Source organism: Crinia signifera, chromosome 4, assembly GCF_055691185.1.
Source record: "Crinia signifera chromosome 4, ASM5569118v1, whole genome shotgun sequence".
NCBI lineage: Eukaryota > Metazoa > Chordata > Amphibia > Anura > Myobatrachidae > Crinia > Crinia signifera.
In genome coordinates, this window is record NC_139220.1 from 132,635,489 (window position 1) to 132,656,630 (window position 21,142).

Here is a 21,142-nt window from a genome sequence, read left to right on the forward strand (position 1 = left end):
GATCCGCATCTGGCCCCGCCCCTTTTTCATCACAGCGGTCAGCCCCGCCCCCTATCTCCTGGTGCTAGCTGCCCTCTCCCAGAGAGGGCAGCCCTAAAGTCAGCAACCCTGGTGGACATTCCGGGAGGGTTGGCAACCCTGCCTACAGTCCATACATAAATAACATCAGGATGTTAATATAATTAAAACAAGGCATGCTATATGGTTTGGTGTGGTGTAGTTAACAATGGATATGTGAGTATCGCTATTAATCTACAAATAAGGCACAAAGCTGATAATGGTCAAATCATATAAGATTACAATATGAGTGATCAGAAAACTTAGTGAACTGCTAGGGGCCAGCACATTTGCCTCCCCCAGACCCCACGGTGGTGGGGGGGGGGAAATGCGGTGCAGTGGGGTTACTTGTTGGGTTCGCAAATCCCAGAAATTGCAGGGCCCCATATCAAATGTACCCCTGCACCCCTCTATAGTTACCCCACTACACAGGGGTCCCTATAGAAACATGCAGGGACCAGTGTCAGCCTACACACACAAAGGGGACAGAGCTACCTTACACTGACACACACATACAGGGATCACCTATATATCCACACATGTGTCCGTGTGAAGGGATAGTATCTTCCTATACGTACACACACACACACACGGGTCACCTACAGACACATATATTGGGGTCAATGCCAAGCTATAAACACACACGGCTGCTGAGAACCACATGCACTTACCTGCAGACTGAGCACTCCTGACCCACCCCTAGCCTCTCCTCCCAGCTGACAGTCTTCCCACCAGAAGCTCTCCACACTAGCTCCCTGTCTCTCCCCCTCCAGCGTGCAGCTTCTATCAAGCAGGAGTGTGGGAGGGTAGGGATAGACCGCTGCTGCTGCCACGACTTCAGGTGAGGGACCTGTTCTGCTGTCAGGGCTCCTGTCCTTGCTGGTTTGGCTGGCCTATTATCTTGCCAAGCTCCCCCCCAATCGGAAGTGTAGGCAAGCATGGAATAAGGGCCTCATTGGCCTGGAGATGAACATGAGCCGCCTATTCCCAAACTTTGTATAGTCTGGGAATAGGATTCTGGTCTTAATTACCGGACTGTCCGGAATAATCCTGGACGGGTGGTAATCCTACAATATACGGTCACTAGGTCGACAGTGAAAAGGTTGACATGCAAGGTCGGCTGGCCTTAGTTGACACATGAAAAAGGTCAACATGGCTTAAGGTCGACATTGGGAAGGTCGACAGTCAAAAGGTCAACATTGGTTTTTCACAGGTTTTTTCTTACTGATGTGCCAACAGGCGGTAATTCATACCCTACCATTCACTGGGGCAGGGGTCATGGAATATTTTTACCTTTTCCCCAAAATATACTTAGATACACCGACGTAACCCCCTTGATTTGAAAGGAATCATATAATTGTAATACACACTGTATCCCCAGAAATTGATGATATATCCTGCTAGTATGGTACACAGCCTGGCAGCAATTGATGATGATGATTATTACCATATATGGTGTGTGTGGTACAAAATTTATACCACACACAGCCATACATGGAAATCATCCGAATCAATGGCTGCCAGGCTGTGTGGGGTATAGCCATTCATAATGTGATGTCCAGGCAACTATTAGTGTCAGTATTTCAAGATGATATAGACTAGAGATGGGTATACCCTGACAGGAGCCTATAACCAGGCAAAAAAAACTGGGCACCACCGCGGCAGTACAAACTATGTGCTGGTGAGATGGCGCAGCAACTAGTCGACTCTACTGAAGAAGCGGACGTACTTGGAGGCAGGGCCCGGGGCATCATGCAAAGAAGCATAGGTACTTGTTTCCTAGCACAACGCCACCGATTTTAATTGTATGCAATTGGGTTGCAAAAATCGGGTCAATCGCATCGCATGCAACCAAATTGCATGCGATGCGATTGACCCGACCGACCTGATTTTTTACATTGGAACCAATGTTAAATGGTCCCTGAGACCCGATTTTACATTGGCCCCAATGTTAAATGCCCCCCAGACCCCATTTTTCATTGTATGCCCTCCATTGTTAACGCCACACCATGATCAACGTGAACCCGAAGAATGGCGAGCGCAGCGAGCCCGCGAGGGGTGGCGGTACGCGTCCTCTGACCTTTTTATACCCCCACTATCCACGTCGGCGTGGAGTTGAGTCTATATAGTGTGGCGAGCGCAGCAAGCCACCGAGCCCGAAGCCATTCGAGCCCGAAGTGACCTCCGCAAGGGGACGCGCATTACTTCAGACGTATTTTGCGTGCGCTCGCCATGCTTCACTATGTAAAAACAACTCCACGCCGACGTGGATAGTGGGGGTATGAAAAGGTCGGAGGATGCGTACCGCTGCCGCTCGCCACACTTCCGGTTGGCATTCATCGTGGGGTGGCGTTATCAATGCCCCCCATTTGACATAGAAATTACCCATCAGGGTGGGTATACAATAAAAAATTGGGTATGGGGGGCCATTTAACATTGGTTCCTATGTAAAATCAGGTCCATCGCACTGGTCGCATTGTATGCCATTATAATGGCATACAATGGACCCGATTTTACATAGGAATTTAACATTACATACAATGCTTACAATGTAAAACCGGGTCGGTCGCGTTGGTCGCATTGCATGCCATTATAATGGCATGCGATGGACCCGATTTTACATTTGTCGGGAAACCTCAAAAAAAGCCAGAAAATCGGGTCCGTCGGGTCCCATCGCATACCTTAAGTTAAGGTATGCGATGGACGCCGTGCTAGGAAACAAGTACCGAAGCATGTTATACTGTACACACTGCACTGCGTCAGGTCCTTGTACATTACAGTACTGGTACTATAACACACAGCCAGCAATGCATATAGATTTTATATATAGATTCTATATACAATCAAATTAAATTCCTGGGGTAATGGATGGTTGCGCTGCCGAGACACAGCTGGCCATTCATATAGGCAAATTCCTTCTCAAATGGACAAAACCCTGTGCACTGCAGGTGAGGCAGATGTAACTTGTGCAGAGAGGATTAGATTTGGGTGGGGTTTTACTTCAAAGTGAGATCTATATTGCAGTGTAAAAATATTGCAGCCAGTTTTTTCCCTGCACAGAAACAAAATAACTCACACAAATCTAAATCTCTCTGCACATGTTACATCTGCCCCACCTGCAGTGCACATGGTTTTGTCCATTTGAGAAGGAATTTGCCTTTGTGAATGAACCAGAATAACCCCCATAGATTCATATGCATGCCCGGCCATGTCTCGGCAGCACGACGTCCATTACCCCACAGGAATTTCATTTGGGGTAATTTCCCCCATTCCCTGACTACTGCACTAGGATGTGGATGGAGAATAGAAGCAGAGCATAATGAGGCACTGAACCCAAAGCATGGCGAGCCATGCAAGGGGACACGGTGCACTTCTTCGGTGTCCATGTGTGACTGTGTCGACATTCGGTATAAAAATGTGAAAACCCCATGTCGACATTTTGACTGTCTACCTTCCCAATGTCAACCTAATGTTTGTGTCAACGTAATGACCCTGTCAACCTAAAGACATGTCAACCTTTTTTATGTGTCGACCTAAGACCTGTGGACTTTTAGTGGTCGATTTAATGCCCTTTAAGATCAGTGGTGACATTTTCAAAGTATTAAACCAAATAAAATTTATTCGATATTGAAATATACTAAGTACTGGTACGTTGGTTTTAATTTTTAATGTAGATAACTATCGTTATATGATGGACACAAAACTGCTAAATCTATATGCCGAATCTCCTAATGTTAATATACCTTTAAAAGTATAGCAGTGAATAGAGGTGTCCTATGTGTATAAAGCAGATCCAAGACTTCTGTAAAGACAGTTGAAAATGAGTCCTGACACACAGGACAGTTGAATGAAAAAGAGGCTTGGATAAAATACAAGATAATGCGCAAGCGCTTCAAACTAAATCGAGGCTTGGAAAATACCTGGATAACAGTCGCAAGGCGGAAACGGCTGGGTATTTAAGAGAGGCTAAAGGCAATAGAGTTTAAACCTTCTGAGGAAGTCGCTCAGGTGTTCTAAAAAGGTGGGGAAACGCGTCAAGGGTTATCCTGAGAGCGAGCCGAAGGCAGGCTGTATGACAGCTCCAACTGACCAACTCCAGACACATCTACATATGTAAGTAATATTAAAAGATTCCTCTCAGATGTAGCAGTACACACCCACACTTCTAGGTGTCATGTTCACAATCTCTTTTCACAATCTCCTTATATATGGAACTAGACACGCCCTTTGGGAGGGGTATGAAACACCCCCTCACTGGGGCGCTCTGCAAAATTCTATTGCCACCTATAATCTCCCTGAAACTAGTTTTCAAGGCAAGTATGATAGAATGACATCCAAAAACATTAAATCAATAGTGATCAAATATAGATGCAAAGCTTAATTCATGCACTCTTGAGATGACCATGTACCACATCAAAAAAATTACATGTGAAACACAACCATTAACACAGCGATTTAAAAATAAAAATACTGTCCTTTATGGGAGAACCTTCCTTTCTATGGGTGTGGGTTTTTAGGTCTACACCAACTAGGTCAACAAGCATTGGGTCAACACCACTCGGTCGACAGACAGCAAGGGCGACATGGGTCTAGGTGGACAGGACATTAGGTCAACACAAGCATTAGGTTGACATGGGCAAGGTCGATAGTCAAAAGGTCAACATGGGGATTTTCACTGTTTTTTTTACCCGAATGTTGACACAATCGACATGGACACAGTTTGCAGTGCACCGCATCCCCTTGCATCGCTTCGGGCACGGTGCTCAGCACACTATTTTATTCTCCCACCACGCCCTAGTGGATGGTAGGGCATGAAATACCGCCTGTCGGCACATGTCAGCTCTAAAAACAGTGAAAAACCCCATGTCAACCAAGCCCATGTCGACCGAATGCTTGTGGCAACCTAATGACCTGTCGACCTAGGCCCGTGTCGACCTAGACACATGTCAACCTTGACCCATGTCAACCTAAACCCATGTCAACCTTGCTGCCTGTCGGCCTGGTGGTGTCGACCCAAAGCTTGTCGTCTAGTTGGTGTAGACCTATATTTCTTATGGCTATATTTGTGTAAATGTACAGGCAATTTATGGCAGTACAACATACATTCACCATTAGGGTATGTGATAGTATTAAATTGATAAATGTATTCACTTTATTAGACACAGATCTGGTACTCCCATAGAGGTTGCCTACATATCTTTTTAAATGTTTTATATTGTTCTGGACTTTTGATTATTTACCCCAAAGCCCCCCACCCCCCGGGCTGCGTGTCGGTAAGTGGTAGGCACTAGAGGAAGGGTTACGCTAATTACCAAGGGTCCTTTGTCCTCCATGGATAATTCTAAGGTTTACTCTGGAATTTTGCCATTATTTATTAACAGATAAAGTGCATACATTTTCCACAGTTCTTTATAGAGACTATTTGATCACTCACATCAGGCAAACACGAGAATAAAATCTTTAGCCTAAAAGTTATTTATTTTACCACTACCCATTTCATATTGCAAATGCTGGGTCTCACCTGGCACTTGAGCTGTTTGGTGCTCATTGCCGGGTTGCTGCCATCATCCACGGGGGTGGGCAGAGCAGCGGTGTGTCAGGCGGGGCAGGAGAGGCGGCAGCACTGAGGTGACACTGCAGCCTCCTCCATAGAAGTGAAAGGGACCTGGGTTCCTTGACCCGGGTCCGACCCTGTAATAACACTGCTTACATCCCAGTAGGGATGCCAATCCCGGGGCATTTTTTCAATCCCGGGATCAGGGATTGAAAAATGCTCAATCCCGGGATTGGCATCCCTAATACAGTTCTGCTCCACACATACCCACCCCCACACCGGCCGACCCGCACATTTACTTACATTAGCGTGTGGCCGGCCGGGAGTGGGTTCGGAGGTGCACGGTGCCTCCAGGCTCGTGCACCTCCTTCTTAGCAGCCAGGCCGCAGGCCGGAAAGGAAGCGGGCGGGCAGAGGCAGGCGGGCGACGTGCGGAGGAGACTGGAAGGGGGCGTGCACAGCAGAAGGCTGCGCAGCGTGACCTCTACTGTCACGCTACGCATCGCTGCAAGCAGGGGTCAGGATTCGGGAGCCGGGCAGCGTCTGAGCTAGTGCTCAGACGCTGCCCGGCATTAGACTGCGCATGCGCAGTCTAATCCCGAAAATCCAGGGATTGGATAATCCAATCTCGGGATTGAATAATCCAATCCCGGGATTGAAATCCCGGACTTTTTTAGGCCAAATCCCGGGATCCCGCCGATCCCGATCCTGGGATTGGCCACCCTAAATCCCAGGTTGGGTTGCTGAACCCAGGATATTCAACATGGCACTTTCACACCGCATGCCATCCCAGGTCAACCCGGCAATAACCCAGGATCGACCTGGGGTATTTGTGTGGTGTGAAAGGGGTATATGAAGGTACCCCTCCATCTAGTGAGAGCCTTGAGTGCTGGAACTCTGTAAGTTCTATACTAAAAAATCATCAATATAATTCCATTCACCAAATTTATGAGATGGGGGAGTAGCCGAAATGGGCAATCATGTCATACTTCTGTACTGTCCAAATTTGTCTTGCAGTCCTTTCCGCGTGTATCTTGTTGTTCCACAAGATTGACATGTTTATTTTTTATCCCAATGAAAGATTACCAAGGGTCATTGACAGGTTTATTATAGCTGCATGTATCCTATAGACCCCAACAGTTCACATTTTTCAGGTCACCTGGTAGGTATATAGGTGTACTCATTACACGCTAACACAAAAGGAGGTAATTGTTTCACTTGTGATTCTGTCTGGAGACTTGAAAAACATGCACTGTTGGGGGTCCTTGGGGCCGAGTTTGGGAACCACTGATACAGACCATGGAAAAGACCTAGCACCAAGAATAAATGAAATAAATATTTCCAATAAGGGACCTTGAAGATTACAAAAAAAAGGTGTTATTGTATTCTTATTTTTTACACCAAAAGAAAGTATGCACCGGGGACAGCCCCGGGTTTTAACTTGTATAAAACGTTTCTCTAAGTAACTGCTCTATCCGTGCAGTTACTTAGGGCCTTATTTTGGTTCATTCTTTCTGACAAAATCCTTCTTAGATGGACAAAACCATGTGCACTGCAGGGGGGGCAGATGTAACATGTGCAGAGAGAATTAGATTTGGGTGAGTAATTTTGTTTCTGTGCAGGGAAAATACTGACTGCTTGCTTTATTTTTACACTGCAATATAGATCTCACTTTGAAGTAAAACCCCACCCAAATCTAATTCTCTCTGCACAATTAACACCTGCCCCACCTGCAGTGCACATGGTTTTGCCCATCTAAAGGTGCGTACACACGTTCAGATTTTCTGTCTGATCGATCTGCTGGGAACAAAGACCTGGAAATGTCTGGGAGCAACTGAAAATCAAAAAATTGTTCCCAAACACTTGAAAACAGACAGTGACCAGTCAGACAAATTGTTTAATCGTTCTGATATAACAAATTTATCAAAGCAGATTTTTTTTTCTGTTTTCCTGCCTTTGGGTGGACATTTTTGATTGTCATATGCTCCATACATTTCCAGGTTTTTGTTCCCACCAGATAGATCAGAAAGAAAATCTGTACGTGTGTACGCACCTTAAGAAGGATTTTGTCAGAAAGAATGAACCAAAATAAGGCCCTTAGTTACAAATGAGCCGACCATGATAGAACTAATGGCCATATGCGGCCGAGTCATATCGATGGTTTACTCATTCGTAAAGCCCAATTCAGCTGAAGTTGCCATTCATGAAAATGGCAAATAATCTGGCTGATCGTAAATAAGCCAAACAGCTGATCTGGCCATATTTAAGAATGAATGGGTACGAATGCACCCATATGTAGCCATTCAATCTTTGGAAATTTCCCCCACACACTGAACATTAATGGTGTGTGCACATGGTGTGATTCGGCCGATGGTGATATTGATTTGATAAATCGATAGCAGTTGCTGGGTCCCAGCATAGCGACTGGGTGGGAGGGGGCTAAATGGGGGCATCGCCCTTGTTCAAACATAGTAGAAATAGACTGTGCTGCACATTCCCATGCTGCAGGGCAACACATTGGTATAGAATCGAGATCGAGGGTGGGCAATCACGGTGCGATTTGTACTGACTTCCTATTGATTTTGACTATAATCACAGATTATAATAACAGATTGAACCTCATGAACTCCCAATTTCTGAAACCATAACAATATTATCTAGACATTCATTACATCCCTACAGAAGAAAAATTATTGGATCACCCTCGGGCGCAGCAGCTTGTGGGTCTTAAAACACTTATTGAGGAGTCACCACTCCTCCAAACAACAATACACAATACAAATTTATAAGTGGAAACCCTCTAGCGCTAAAACATGCACATTGGTACTTTCCTTTGCTGGTATGGATACTCCTATATAGACCGGTGTACAAGGACGATCCATACCATACACCGGTCTATATAGGAGTATCCATACCAGCAAAGGAAAGTACCAATGTGCATGTTTTAGCGCTAGAGGGTTTCCACTTATAAATTTGTATTGTGTATTCATTACATCCCATTCACTGTGACAGCACTAATAGAAAATTGCATGTGCAGTACAGTATTGCATGTATGTACTGCTTTAGTCCAATCATATTTTAGTCAGGACTTCTGTAATTGAAAAGCTTTTTCTCTTTGAATTCTTATCAATATACTAGAGTACAATTAACTGAATGTGAATTTACTCTGATAAAACTCATGATGAATAAGAGTCTCCCCTGTAAATACATAAACATTTTAGTTCCCGTGTAATCATGTAACCTAGGTGAAATTGCAGCCAATATCCCATTTTATCCCATCAAAGGTGAATTTCTGGAGCAAAAGTACTTGATTCTACTTGTATATAAGGCAAGCATATATTTTATTATGTAAGGTATGCATGAGTCATATTATATTACTGTAAAAGAGGAGATATCCTGTGTATTCTTTACACATTTCTGAATTTTACATATAAAAGCATATAAAGTGTGAAAGCTTAAATTTGAATAAAAAAAAAGAAAACAAAAGTGTTGCTATAGCTACATAAATAGTTAGTGAGTAAGAGAGAGAGAGAGAGAGCGAGAGAGAGATGATTATGGCGGCTCCCATATGCTGGCCATACACTGTCCTTATTGGACGATAATCATAGTAAAAATTCATACAATTATGCAGAAACTGCTGTTTCTAAAAAAGATGGTGTGTAGTTTCAGGAAGATCACTTTTAAAAATTACACATCAGCAGTATCAAGTTTGCAATCTCGAACCCACTGGGATAAGTCTCTTCCTTTGCAATTATTTCTCCATGCGACCCTGCAGAAGAAGAAGTATTTATTAGGGCTTGCTATTTGACATTGTATGTCAGCACAATAAAATTTGCATGAAATTTACTGTAACCAATAAGAAATTACCATTGATCTAACATTGTCTGTTGTCTCGCACTACAATATAAAACAACTCTCATCAACACCATCATCTCCTTCCTGCATCATCTCTCAGCCACACCATCATCTCCCTCCATCATCAGGAGGGAGGGAGTGGCGCTGGTGCCAGCAGGCTTTGAGGGAAGGCAATGCATGGGGAGATGAATGTTGAGTGTCACACGCCATCTCTAGTATCTCCTGGAATGCTGGGTGCTGGGTGACAGGGTGTCGACCTGAAATCTATGAAAAGTCACCCTTTTGAGCACCCATTAGTTTGGACATGATGTATGAGTGTTCATTAGTCTGGTTGGGTTTAACCCCTATGCGCAAAAAAAAAATCAATTATATATCGCCCTGCGGTCTCCTGACGTTTTGGATGGGAGATCAGGTGCAATATGACAATTGAATACGGCCCAAAAAATCCACCAAGAGGGACACACCCTATGTTTTCAAAGTGTTTTCTTACATATAAAGTTTAAAAAAATCCAAATAGTTAAAGAAAATGCAAGCACAAAATGGTATATAAAAAACTATTCAAAACATATGCATTATCTATAGACTTGCACCACAGTAGAATTTCTTGACAAAGATTCCCACACAAATCAGATCTCATTGACAAGAAGGCAGGAGTGGTCATTTCTACTGGTGGAACTTGTTTAATAGAAGAGTGAAATTGTTCCTGGTGCGACTCCTTATATGTTTCTAGTAGCTTTTTTGGTACTTGTTTCCTAGCACGGCCACATATCTTATGGATCGTGTACCTTTAGTTAAGGTACACGATCCATACGATGGACCCGATTTCCTTTGAAATCAGGTCCATTTGGCCGGCTAGGACAAAATATCGGGGGCATCGCGTCGGTCGGGACCGTTAACAATGGTCCCGACGCGACCGACGCGATGCCCGCGATTTCCCCATAGGCTTCAATGTTAAAAAATATTTTAACATTGAAATCGTGTCGGGAAAGGTAAAATATCGGGGGCATCGCGTCGGTCGGGACCATTAACATAGGTCCCGACGCGATGCCCCCGATTTTTACATAGGCTTCAATGTTAAAAGATTTTTTAACATTGAAATCCTTAAAAAATGTTAAAAATGTGAAATGGGCCAATATGACCCATTTCACATTTTAGATGTCCCCGTCGTCACCCCACGATAGACGCCAACCCGAAGCGTGGCGAGCGTAGCGAGCCCGCGAGGGGCGGCGGTGCGCGTCCTCCGACCTTTTTATTCCCCTACTATCCACGTCGGCGTGGAGTTGAGAATAGAATAGTGTGGCGAGCGCAGCGAGCCACCGAGCCCGAAGCGTGGCGAGCCCCGCGAGGGGACGCGGATACCTTCACAGTTATAAGCGTCCCCTCGCGGGCTTCACAGGTGTCCGTGGCGACGCGGACACCTGTGAAGTCCGCGAAGGGACGCGTTTACCTGTGAAGGTATCCGCGTCCCCTCGCGGGGCTCGCTGCGCTCGCCACGCTTCGGGCTCGGTGGCTCGCTGCGCTCGCCACACTATTCTATTCTCAACTCCACGCCGACGTGGATAGTAGGGGAATGAAAAGGTCGGAGGACGCGCACCGCCGCCCCTCGCGGGCTCGCTGCGCTCGCCACGCTTCGGGTTGGCGTCTATCGTGGGGTGTACGCCGTGACATTTGGGGGGGTTGGGAATATTTTACATTGAATCCAATGTAAAATCGGGTCCCAGGGACCCGATTTACATTTAATTAAAAAAAAAAAATCGGGTCCAAAATCGGTCGATTTTTCCGACACGACAACCCCGATGTAAATCGGTGTGGCCGTGCTAGGAAACAAGTACCGCTTTTTTTTTTAACCTCATCTTTCCACTGCATTTTCCTTTGAGCTTCAGTAGTAGCCCTAAGAGGTCCTTGTTTTTTTGTCCTCAACGATCTGTAGTCATAGGTACTAATGCTATGAATTTATTTGTTATATTAAACAGTTATGTTTTGTATTTATGCCCTGCTAGTTATCTTTTGTTTTTTTCTTTACCCTTTATGGCACTGCACACTTTGCTGTGTATTAATGAAAAAATGATATTAATAATAATAATAAATAATAAGTCTATAACCCTTATGCTGCCCATACACTTGTGCGATTGCATTCGATGCAATCTCGATTTCCCTTGAAGCCCAGCATTCGATAAATCGCATGAAAAAAGCATTTTAGTGCATTCGATTTTGCATTCGATCACGCGATTTATCGAATGCACCGTTCGATATAAAAAGAGGAGGGGCCAGAAGTGTCCAGAACTCTTCAAGAATCGCACGTCGCCGTTTAGAAAAATCGCATGCGCACAAAACAGCATTCGACCGCACATACAATTCGAGAAATATTATGTGCAGCACATAAGACCGTGAGACGCAACATTCAAGCAGCGTGGCCGCAGATTGCGTCGAATGGTACACATTTTGTGCATACAATCATTCGATTTCTTGGCCAGATAAGATCGAAATCGAAGGATTGTATACAATATCTCACAAGTGTATGGGCAGCATTAGCTATCTTTCATTTTATTGATATTAATGTGACATATGATTAGTTATATTGTATAATAGGATTTGGGGTTATCTATTTGCAGTCTTCTGCTTATTTTCATCATCTCTTACTTACCATGCATTCATGCCATTTGGATCACTCACAACACGTTTTGCACATCTCACAGACTCAGTGATATCATCGGACAGTAGTGCTGTAAAAAAAAATACAATACTGATTATGAAAGGGGAAATTTACTAAGAAAGCCAATTACGGCCAATCCCGTGTACGAACAGGCACAATCAGTATCAAGTGTCTTAAAGGCAGGAAAGCAATGAGGAAGGCTAGTCAGATGCTTGGTTGCATAGGGAGAGGAATCAGTAGCAGAAGAAAAGAAGTAATAATGCCACTGTATATGTCATTGGTACGACCTCATCTATAATATTGTGTTCAGTTCTGGAGGCCATATCTCCAGAAGGATATAAATACATTAGAGAGTGTACAAAGAAGGGCAACTAAAATGGTGCATGGCCTACATCACAAAACTTACCTGGAAAGACTAAAAGGAAAGGGGGGACATGATAGAAATCTTCAAATACATCAAGGGTTTTAACATAGTACAGGAGGGACATTTTCTTCATAGAAAATAAGTAATAGAACACGAGGACATGCACTGAAACTGGAGGGAGATAAGTTCAGGGGAAATGTTAGAAACCATTACTTCACAGAAAGGGTAGTGGATAAGTGGAATAGCCTCCCATCAGAGGTGGTAGAGGCAATTTTAACATGCTTGGGATAGGCATATGAACATCCTTACAAAGAAATAAGGATCAAAAAGGGTTGAGATTACCTGAAGGATAAAAAAAGGGGCAGACTAGATGGGGAAAATGGTTCTTATCTGCCAAATTCTATGTTTCTATGATCTTCCGCAATCGGACAAAAATACAAACGGAGAATACAGCAAATTGACAAAGCTGCCGTATTCTCCAGATTCATATTTTTCAATGGCAAAGTCATTTATATTTGGCAGCCAAATATGTAAGACCCACCAGCATTGCAGGGAACAGTGAGATACGTGCGATGCTTCTCTATGTAAAAATAAAATAGAATAAATAAATAAGTAAACAGCGTGCAGCCTGGCTATAACCAGCCCCGGGCTCATTGAGCCGAACCTGGTTGTAGAAATACAATAGAATACACAATAGCTTCCCGCGCAGCCGCGCGCATATCGCTACTTATTTTCTATTCAGTACAGGGACCCCGCCGGCCGCAGCCAGCTTTATACACACGACGGCACCGCAGGTACCCCTGCGGCACGGACACCCCTGACCACTCCAGCAGCACTGCAGGGACGCCGGGGCCGCAAGTTTTTTACACAGTTCGCTGGGGGTGAGGGGCGAACTGCCGCCCTCCAGGTGCCGGCGCCCTAGGCAAATGCCTAGAGCTGCCTATTGGTGGTGCCGGCCCTGTGAATATCTGCCACCAGTCATGTAGATAAAGATATATTATTTTAATATTTCTTATATTCATGATCTGCAACATCTATAGCATAATTTACATAAACCTTGGAAAAAAAATAAAAGGTCAAACATTGCACTTTTAGTAACTTACCATTGCAGTTAATATTGCAAGCATTGCGAGATCTGGGGGTCTTGAAATCATTACACCACCAACGGCTATTTATTTGGAGAATGCCATAATCAGTGCTGTTGTCACCCCTGTTGAAGTTTGTTCTGCTTGTGATGAATGAGCTCTCATAGAATGCAGTACATACCCCTGTAGAGATTATGGTGGCATTAAGTATGCACAATTATTACATGGAATCAAACAGGATATGGTCACTAGGTCGACATGCACGAAGGTCGACATGGAGTTAGGTCGACAGGGTCATTAGATCGACATGGGGAAGGTCGACTGTCAAAAGGTCGACATGGGGTTTTTCTTTTCTTTTAGCCTACATGTGCCAACAGGCGGTACTTTATGCCCTACCAACTAGGGGCAGTAAGAGAAAATAGTGTGCAGAGTGTAGAGAGGCACTGTGTCTGAAGCATGGCGAGGGCGGCAAATCATGCGAGGGGATGCAATGCACTTTTCTAGTGTCCATGTCGACTGTGTCAACAAATCGGGACAAAAAAGTGAAAAAACCCATGTCAACCTTTTGACTGTCGACCTAATGACCCTGTTGCCCTAACCCCATGTCAACCTTCCTGCATGTCGACCTAATGCATGTCAACCTAGTTGCTGTCTATCCAATGATCCATACACAATCACACTGCTTGTACACAGTAATTCAATGATGCCCTAGTACCAGAATTTTTTTTTCCCTTAAAGTGGTCCCTCTCTCTAATCATAGTTTGGTGCGTGCAATCAGTGACAAGCTCTGTGATACATGGGAGCATACAGTATCTCTGCGATACATGGGAGCATACAGTATCTCTGCGATACATGGGAGCATATAGTATCTCTGCGATAACTGGGAGCATATAGTATCTCTGCGATAACTGGGAGCATATAGTATCTCTGCGATAACTGGGAGCATATAGTATCTCTGCGATAACTGGGAGCATATAGTATCTCTGCGATAAATGGGAGCATATAGTATCTCTGTGATAACTGGGAGCATATAGTATCTATAGTATCTCTGTGATAACTGGGAGCATATAGTAGCTCTGTGATACATGGGAGCATATAGTAGCTCTGCAATAACTGGGAGCATATAGTAGCTCTGCGATAAATGGGAGCATATAGTATCTCTGCGATACATGGGAGCATATAGTATCTCTGCGATAACGGGGAGCATATAGTATCTTTGCGATACATGGGAGCATATAGTAGCTCTGCGATAAACAGGAGCATATAGTATCTCTGCGATACATGGGAGCATATAGTATCTCTGCGATAACGGGGAGAATATACTATCTCTGCGATACATGGGAGCATATAGTAGCTCTGTGATAAATGGGAGCATATAGTATCTCTGTGATAATTGGGAGCATATATAAACTCTGCGATACATGGGAGCATATAGTAGACATAAGACTATGCAAAAGTCTTCTAGTTGTTATATCAGCTTTACAGAAAAAAAAAGTTGGTCAAGATCCTGGAATAAGAGACTGCATTGTCAAAATTGCTTAGGTTTGGCTGAATCGCCATGTGTACACAGCGGGTGAAAGCAATGCGCGGCCTCGCAGTGGTGCGATCGCCCTGACAGATAGACAAGACTAGATATTGGCTGTACACATGGGCTGCTGCTGGGGATGGCTGCCGTCTTAGCTCCAGCAGCGACATTGTGATTTAAGGCCCATACACACTGGGTGACTTTGAGCAGAAATTCAAACAAAACAGCAGGTTTCAGCGGCACTCAGCTCAAAGCCGCCCATCGCCGGGAAAGCCGCAGCATCGCCGGGAAAGCCGTTCATCTGCTGGTTATACCAGCAGATTAGCGGCTTTCAGGACGGCATTGCATAGCGCTCCACTATACAACGCCATCCTCCCCCCTCCATCGGCGCTGGGCCGGGGGAAAGCCGCTCAGTGTGTATGCACTGAGTGGCTTTCCCCCCAGAGATGAATGCGATCATCGTTGTCCATACACACTGAGCATAGTCGCCCAGTGTGTATGGACCTTTAGACTAAGCAAAATGCTTAGTCAAAATCTCTCAGCTAGTGCCCCATGTGTACACAGACTTAGAACCATAGAAAATAGAAAAAACACAGAAGACATTCTTGGGAATACACAAAGGGTGACATTTAATGAGATGCGAAAATGTGATTTTTGTGATTTATTTCCTGCCAAAACCGCATTTTTCCCTAATTCGCATATTTAATGAGATGCGAAAAACAGCGATTTTGCCACAAAATCACACTTTCTGAAAGTGCGTTTTTTTCGTCGCGCCGGAACTCACATCCAGATGTTTTCCCATTGAAAAGTATACAAATCGCATATTTAATGAGATGCAATTTCAGGAAAATGTGTCTAAAAATCGCCAAACATTTAGACCAGGTTCTGATACGTGAATTGGCCAGATCCCTGCACAGATCATTGAGAACTGTGCATGGTCCTGTGTTAAAAAATGTGTTAAAGTGTTTTTTGGGAAAAAAATGGCGTAGGGTCCCCAGGCTCATTGAACCGGACCTGGTTCCAAAAATACAGGGGACAAAAAGCATAGGGGTCCCCCGTATTTCTGAAACCAGCCCCGGACTCTTGGACCGGTCCTGATTCCAAAAATACAGGGGACAAAAAAATCTGGGGGTCCCCTGTATTTTGAAACCAGCACCGGGCTCCAACAGCCCGCAGTGTCATGCCACAGCCGGGGGACACTTTTTATATAAGGTCCCCCAGGCCGAAACATGAGCACCGTGGCTGGTCAGCCTTGGACGGGGTAGCTGGAGGAGTGGGGACCCCCCCAATAAAGGGGTCCCCCCAGGCGTCACCTGTCCAGGGCTGAAGTCCTGATAGTGTTAAATCTCACATACGTAACATTGCTTTATGCAGGAGAACTACAAGTGCCAGCAGACCTCCCCCGCATGCTGGGACTTGGCGAACCAAAAGTCCCAGCATGCGGGGCATTAATGGGCCCACTGGGACTTGTACTCCACCTGTAAAAAGAATGTTAAAAGAAAACACACACAGAAGTATAACTTTATGTTACACACACACAGGGCCGGCGCCACCACTAGGCAGCTTTAGGCATTTGCCTAGGGCGCCAGCCACTGGAGGGCGGTAGTGAGCTGCCTGCCGCCTTCCAACATGCGAGCAGCAGCAGCGCCTCCTGGAAGGAAAGTACCAGGCCAGGAAGGAGCAGGTGAGCGTACCCCGCCCCCCCCCCCCTGGAATTAATCTGCTCAGATGCCCCCCACCCTGCTTGGTTGCCACTGCCCCCCCTTCCCCTGGTCAGCGGCAGCTCCTGTTCGGTGGGTGGCCCCTAGAGTTAATCTGCAGGTGGCACCCGCCGCTGCCCCTACCCTGCCTGGATGCCACGGACAGCGGCAATCTGCGCCCGCACCCCCCCGGTCAGCGGTAAAAGGCGGCTGGCTCACCCTAGCCCCCCCCCCCCGATGATCAGCCGCAGCAGTAATTTGCTGCCTGCCCAACTCCCCCCCCCCCTCCTTGGCGCCAGGGGGGGTGGCGCATTTGGGTTTATATGCCTAGGGTGCCCAACGTTCTTGCACCGGCCCTGTACACACATACACACCTCACTTTTACACCAATATACTTACCAATCCAGGATCCAGCGTTGGACTGTCTGCAGCATAGCCGGCTCACCCCGCAATGACAGCGGGGTGAGCCAGCTTTCTCCGGTGCAGCTATCACTTTCTGTAGCGCTGTCCCAGCGCTACAGAGGCTGAGAGTTTGACTGGCCAATGCGTCTCCATGGAGACGCATAGCTCAGCCCTGATTGGCTGAGCTATGCATCTCCATGGAGACGCATAAGCCGAAGACACTGTCAGCCTCTGTAATGCTGGGACAGCACTACAGAAGGTGATAGCTGCGCCGGAGAAAGCCGGCTCACCCCGCTCTCATTGCGGGGTGAGCCGGCAATGTTGCACACAGACCAGCGGATTCGGTATGAAATCCCGACGGTCAAAATCCCAAGAGGGTCAAAATCCCGAATGGGTCACAATACCAACAAGGACAAAATCCTGACAAGGACAAAATCCCGACAAGGTAAAAATCCCGACATTTAAAATCCCAACTTGGTCAAAATACAAACATATAGAATGTACAGGTGAAACAGTCAACATGACTTTGTGTCCACAGGTCGGGAGTTCGACATGGGTTTTTTCACTGTTTTTTTAACCGAATGTCAAAACGGTCGACATGGACACAGCTGGAAGTGAACCGCGGCCCCTCGCTCCGCTCGCGATGCTTCGGGCGCGGTGCCTCGCTGCGCTCGGCACACTATTTTATTCTCCTACCACGCCCTAGTGGATGGTAGGGCATGAAATACCGCCTGTCGGCACATGCCGGGTCAAAAAACTGTGAAAAAAACCATGTTGACCTTGCAAACTGTCGACACATGTTGACTGTTTCACCTGTACATTCTATATGTCGGTATTTTGACCTTGTCGGGATTTTAAATGTCGGTATTTTGACCTTGTCGGTATTTTGACCCATTCGGGATTTCGACCCTCTCGGGGTTTTTACTGCATCCCAGACCAGGGCTGGACCCTGGATTGGTAAGTATATTGGTGTAAAAGTGAGGTGTGTGTATGTGTGCCCTGGACGAGTGAAGCCTAGGGGGGGGGACCCCTTTATTGGGGGATCCCCACTCCTCCAGGTACCCCGTCCAAGGCTAACCAGTCACAGTGCTCATGTTTCAGCTTATATACTCTATTTAAAAGATTTTTTGCCCCCCATATTTTTGGAACCAGGACCGGTCCAAGAGTCCGGGGCTGGTTTCAGAAATACGGGGGACCCCTATGCTTTTTGTCCCCTGTATTTTTGGAACCAGGTCCGGCTCAATGAGCCCAGGGCTGGTTATGCTCAGGAGGGGGAACCCCATGCCATTTTTTTTCTAAACACAAAATCGCACATTTTCATGCCTAAAAATCGCACAGTTTCATTCCTAAAAATCACACATTATCATACTTAATCGCACTTTTTGTTCCGGAATACGCACCTCATTAAATATGCAAATTCGTGGCAAAAATGTGATTTTAAAAAGTGCGATAATAGGTGATTTTAAAAGTGCGATAAAATCGCATTCTATGAAATGTCACCCAGAGTTTTAAAGACTACTAACGCATTCACCATTCGCATTACTTTGATGTTGAGGTAGTTATAGGTTTGTCTGTTCTAAACACCCTGAAGAAAAGTCTTGTTCAATGCCTCAGATTGACCGTAGTATACAGCGAATCTCGCATTTATCCGGGCTAACGGCAAATTTTTACTTTGAAAAAACGATTCTCCCTATTGAATGGAGACAATTCGCTGCAAGTGAACAGCGAATGTCTGCCAATTCTCTGTGTGCGATTCGCTGCGATTTTACGGTGGTTTTCAATGGGGTTTTTAGTAAAATTTGCCTGAGAGTGTATTCAATGCTCAAATGGAGAACTGCTTTCTCCAGTGATTTTTGCCATAATTCACCGTTTTGCATTCATCTCTTTTAGGAGAACTGCAATGTGATCTTTTAAAATAAAGCGTTTTTTGTATTTTTTTGGGGTGTCAAAAAATCTGATTTTTTTTTCTGTGAAGGGGCATGCTATTTTTATTCATGTGCTTGCAGCACATGAATATATATTTAAAAAATTATTTTACACATTCGCCACCAGGGGGCTGAGAGCCACTCATTAATATTCATATATTCACTGCACACTGGTACCGATCATTAACTATGCAGGATCGGGACCAGTGAGTGCAGCAGCTCCTTATCCCAGTCCCCTGCCAGCTCTCTGGGGGCTCTCCCTGTGTCCCTGCAAGTCGTCCTTTATCCCCACAGTGTCCGGCGCAGGCAGGTAGGCGTTGAATAGGGGGTGAAAAAGGGCTGGCAGCGAATGCACCAGCCCTCCGGAACCCGGCGAATGTGCAGCGAATCCAAAACAGAATTTGCTGTACAGGATGAATTAGGTCATTGAATACCTGCCTAAGAGTAGCCCCTAAATGTTGGTGAAAGTGTTAATACAGTCTTTGGAGCAGTGGCGTAACTAGCTACATGTGGGCCCCATCGCAAAAGTTTGTAAGGGCCCCTATTCATCACCTAATGCTGAATAATGTATGCAGCACATTATACTTTGAGAGGCAAAGTGGGCCCCTCTCAGCTATGGGCCCCATAGCAGCTGCACCTCCTGCACCTATGGTAGTTACGCCCTTGCTTTGTAGTCTAAAATATATGTAGTGTGTGTGTGTGCCCACCTTTCTCAGTAAATCTTTTGTTTTCACTTCCTTGTATCCTAAAACCTTGAAGTCGGCACTAACAAAAAGTACTTACAGTTTGGAAGTGAGTAACCTCTGAATCCATCAAGTCCGCTTATTTTCATAGCCCTTGCAAGTTCACATTTTTCATATTTCTTGCAGTTTGCAAATGCTAAGATGAGGAGAAGCCCTCCAAGGATTTGCATTGCAGAGTTGATCATGATTCTGTTACAGGACACAGGATTGACAATAGTGAAAGCTTACTGCATGTATGTATAAGGTATATATCTCAACCTCTGAAATAACTTCCTTTAACTGTACACAATGATATGCTTAAAATGAGACTATGACCACAGTGCTTTTCCTACTTCTTCAAATGTGAATGACATTTGGGAAATAACTTTATAACTATGGCGTAATTTCAGAATGTACACAATGCTGTTTACAATGAGTGTAACATATCTAGTTATATTTCTTATGGAAACAACTATGGTGTAATAATAAAAAAAAAAAACATTTGAGCCCCCCCCCCCCCCCCCCCCAAAAAAAAAATTAAATAAATAAATCAGTGGAGTAAATGTAAATAAAATCACAAAATCAAGATGCTTAATGAGCGACAAGCAAAAATATAAAGATAATTTCCATGTTGGCCTTGAAATCAAGTATCCTGAAGGGTTGCGGGACCAGCAATTGTTTTGGAGATTTTACGTCTGTATGAGAGAAAAAGGCAATTACACCGTCCGTCCACGGTTTAACTGTACACCTTCTCATCTTATGTGAATATTGTAAATGGTCTCACCCTCAATTCTGATGATAATCATGCCCTTGTTACCTTATACCATAGGCTTGGTGTGCCTTTTTGCTCTTTGTCTTCTCCCTTGTCTTGTGTGTTTTACCCCTTGTCATTCTTAATATTGTCATTTTTTCATGAACATTTGCATAGAATTCTTATGATAACTTTTCTTGGACACTTTTGTATCGATGATTGTATTTTTTATGTTATGTTGCTATTGTCATATTATATAAAAAAATCCTTAATAAAATATATTTGAAAAATGTTTCAGATTAGAGAGCTCCACTTTCTATTGCGATCTACAGCTATGCTGTGCGTGCCCAGTTTGGTTATGGCCCTCTCTTGATCTCCTTGTCCCCTCTTAAGACTATACTTTTTAGGCTGCTACTAGAAAATTTATTTATTTCTCTTTTATGACCTTAATTCTTATTATTGATCAGATGCTTTTGCTTATCTTAAGTGTAAATGTGAGTTTGAGTTAAGGAGTGTACACACTTACTGATATATCAGCCATTTGTTTGAA

General features: G+C 44.8%; 1 protein-coding gene across 1 annotated transcript; it reads right to left on the reverse strand.

The window, feature by feature from the left end:
* Positions 1 to 8,924: 8,924 nt before the first annotated feature.
* Positions 8,925 to 20,190, reverse strand: LYZ (lysozyme). Its single transcript, XM_083182510.1, has 4 exons — positions 19,903 to 20,190; positions 13,586 to 13,750; positions 12,110 to 12,188; positions 8,925 to 9,379 (listed from the first exon to the last, which is right to left on the reverse strand). The coding sequence occupies exons 1-4, from the start codon at positions 20,045 to 20,047 to the stop codon at positions 9,298 to 9,300; spliced, it is 471 nt and encodes a 156-aa protein (XP_083038636.1). The 5' UTR covers positions 20,048 to 20,190; the 3' UTR covers positions 8,925 to 9,297.
* Between the last annotated feature and the right edge of the window lie 952 nt (positions 20,191 to 21,142).

Excerpts from the sequence above, each read along its gene's own strand:
- LYZ (XM_083182510.1), bottom strand. The coding sequence starts at position 20,047 with ATGATCAACTCTGCAATGCAAATCCTTGGAGGGCTTCTCCTCATCTTA. Across the intron at positions 12,189-13,585 it reads TTGCAATATTAACTGCAATG|CACTACTGTCCGATGATATC; the intron begins GTAAGTTACTAA and ends TTTTTTTTACAG. Across the intron at positions 9,380-12,109 it reads CCAAATGGCATGAATGCATG|GGTCGCATGGAGAAATAATT; the intron begins GTAAGTAAGAGA and ends CTTCTTCTGCAG.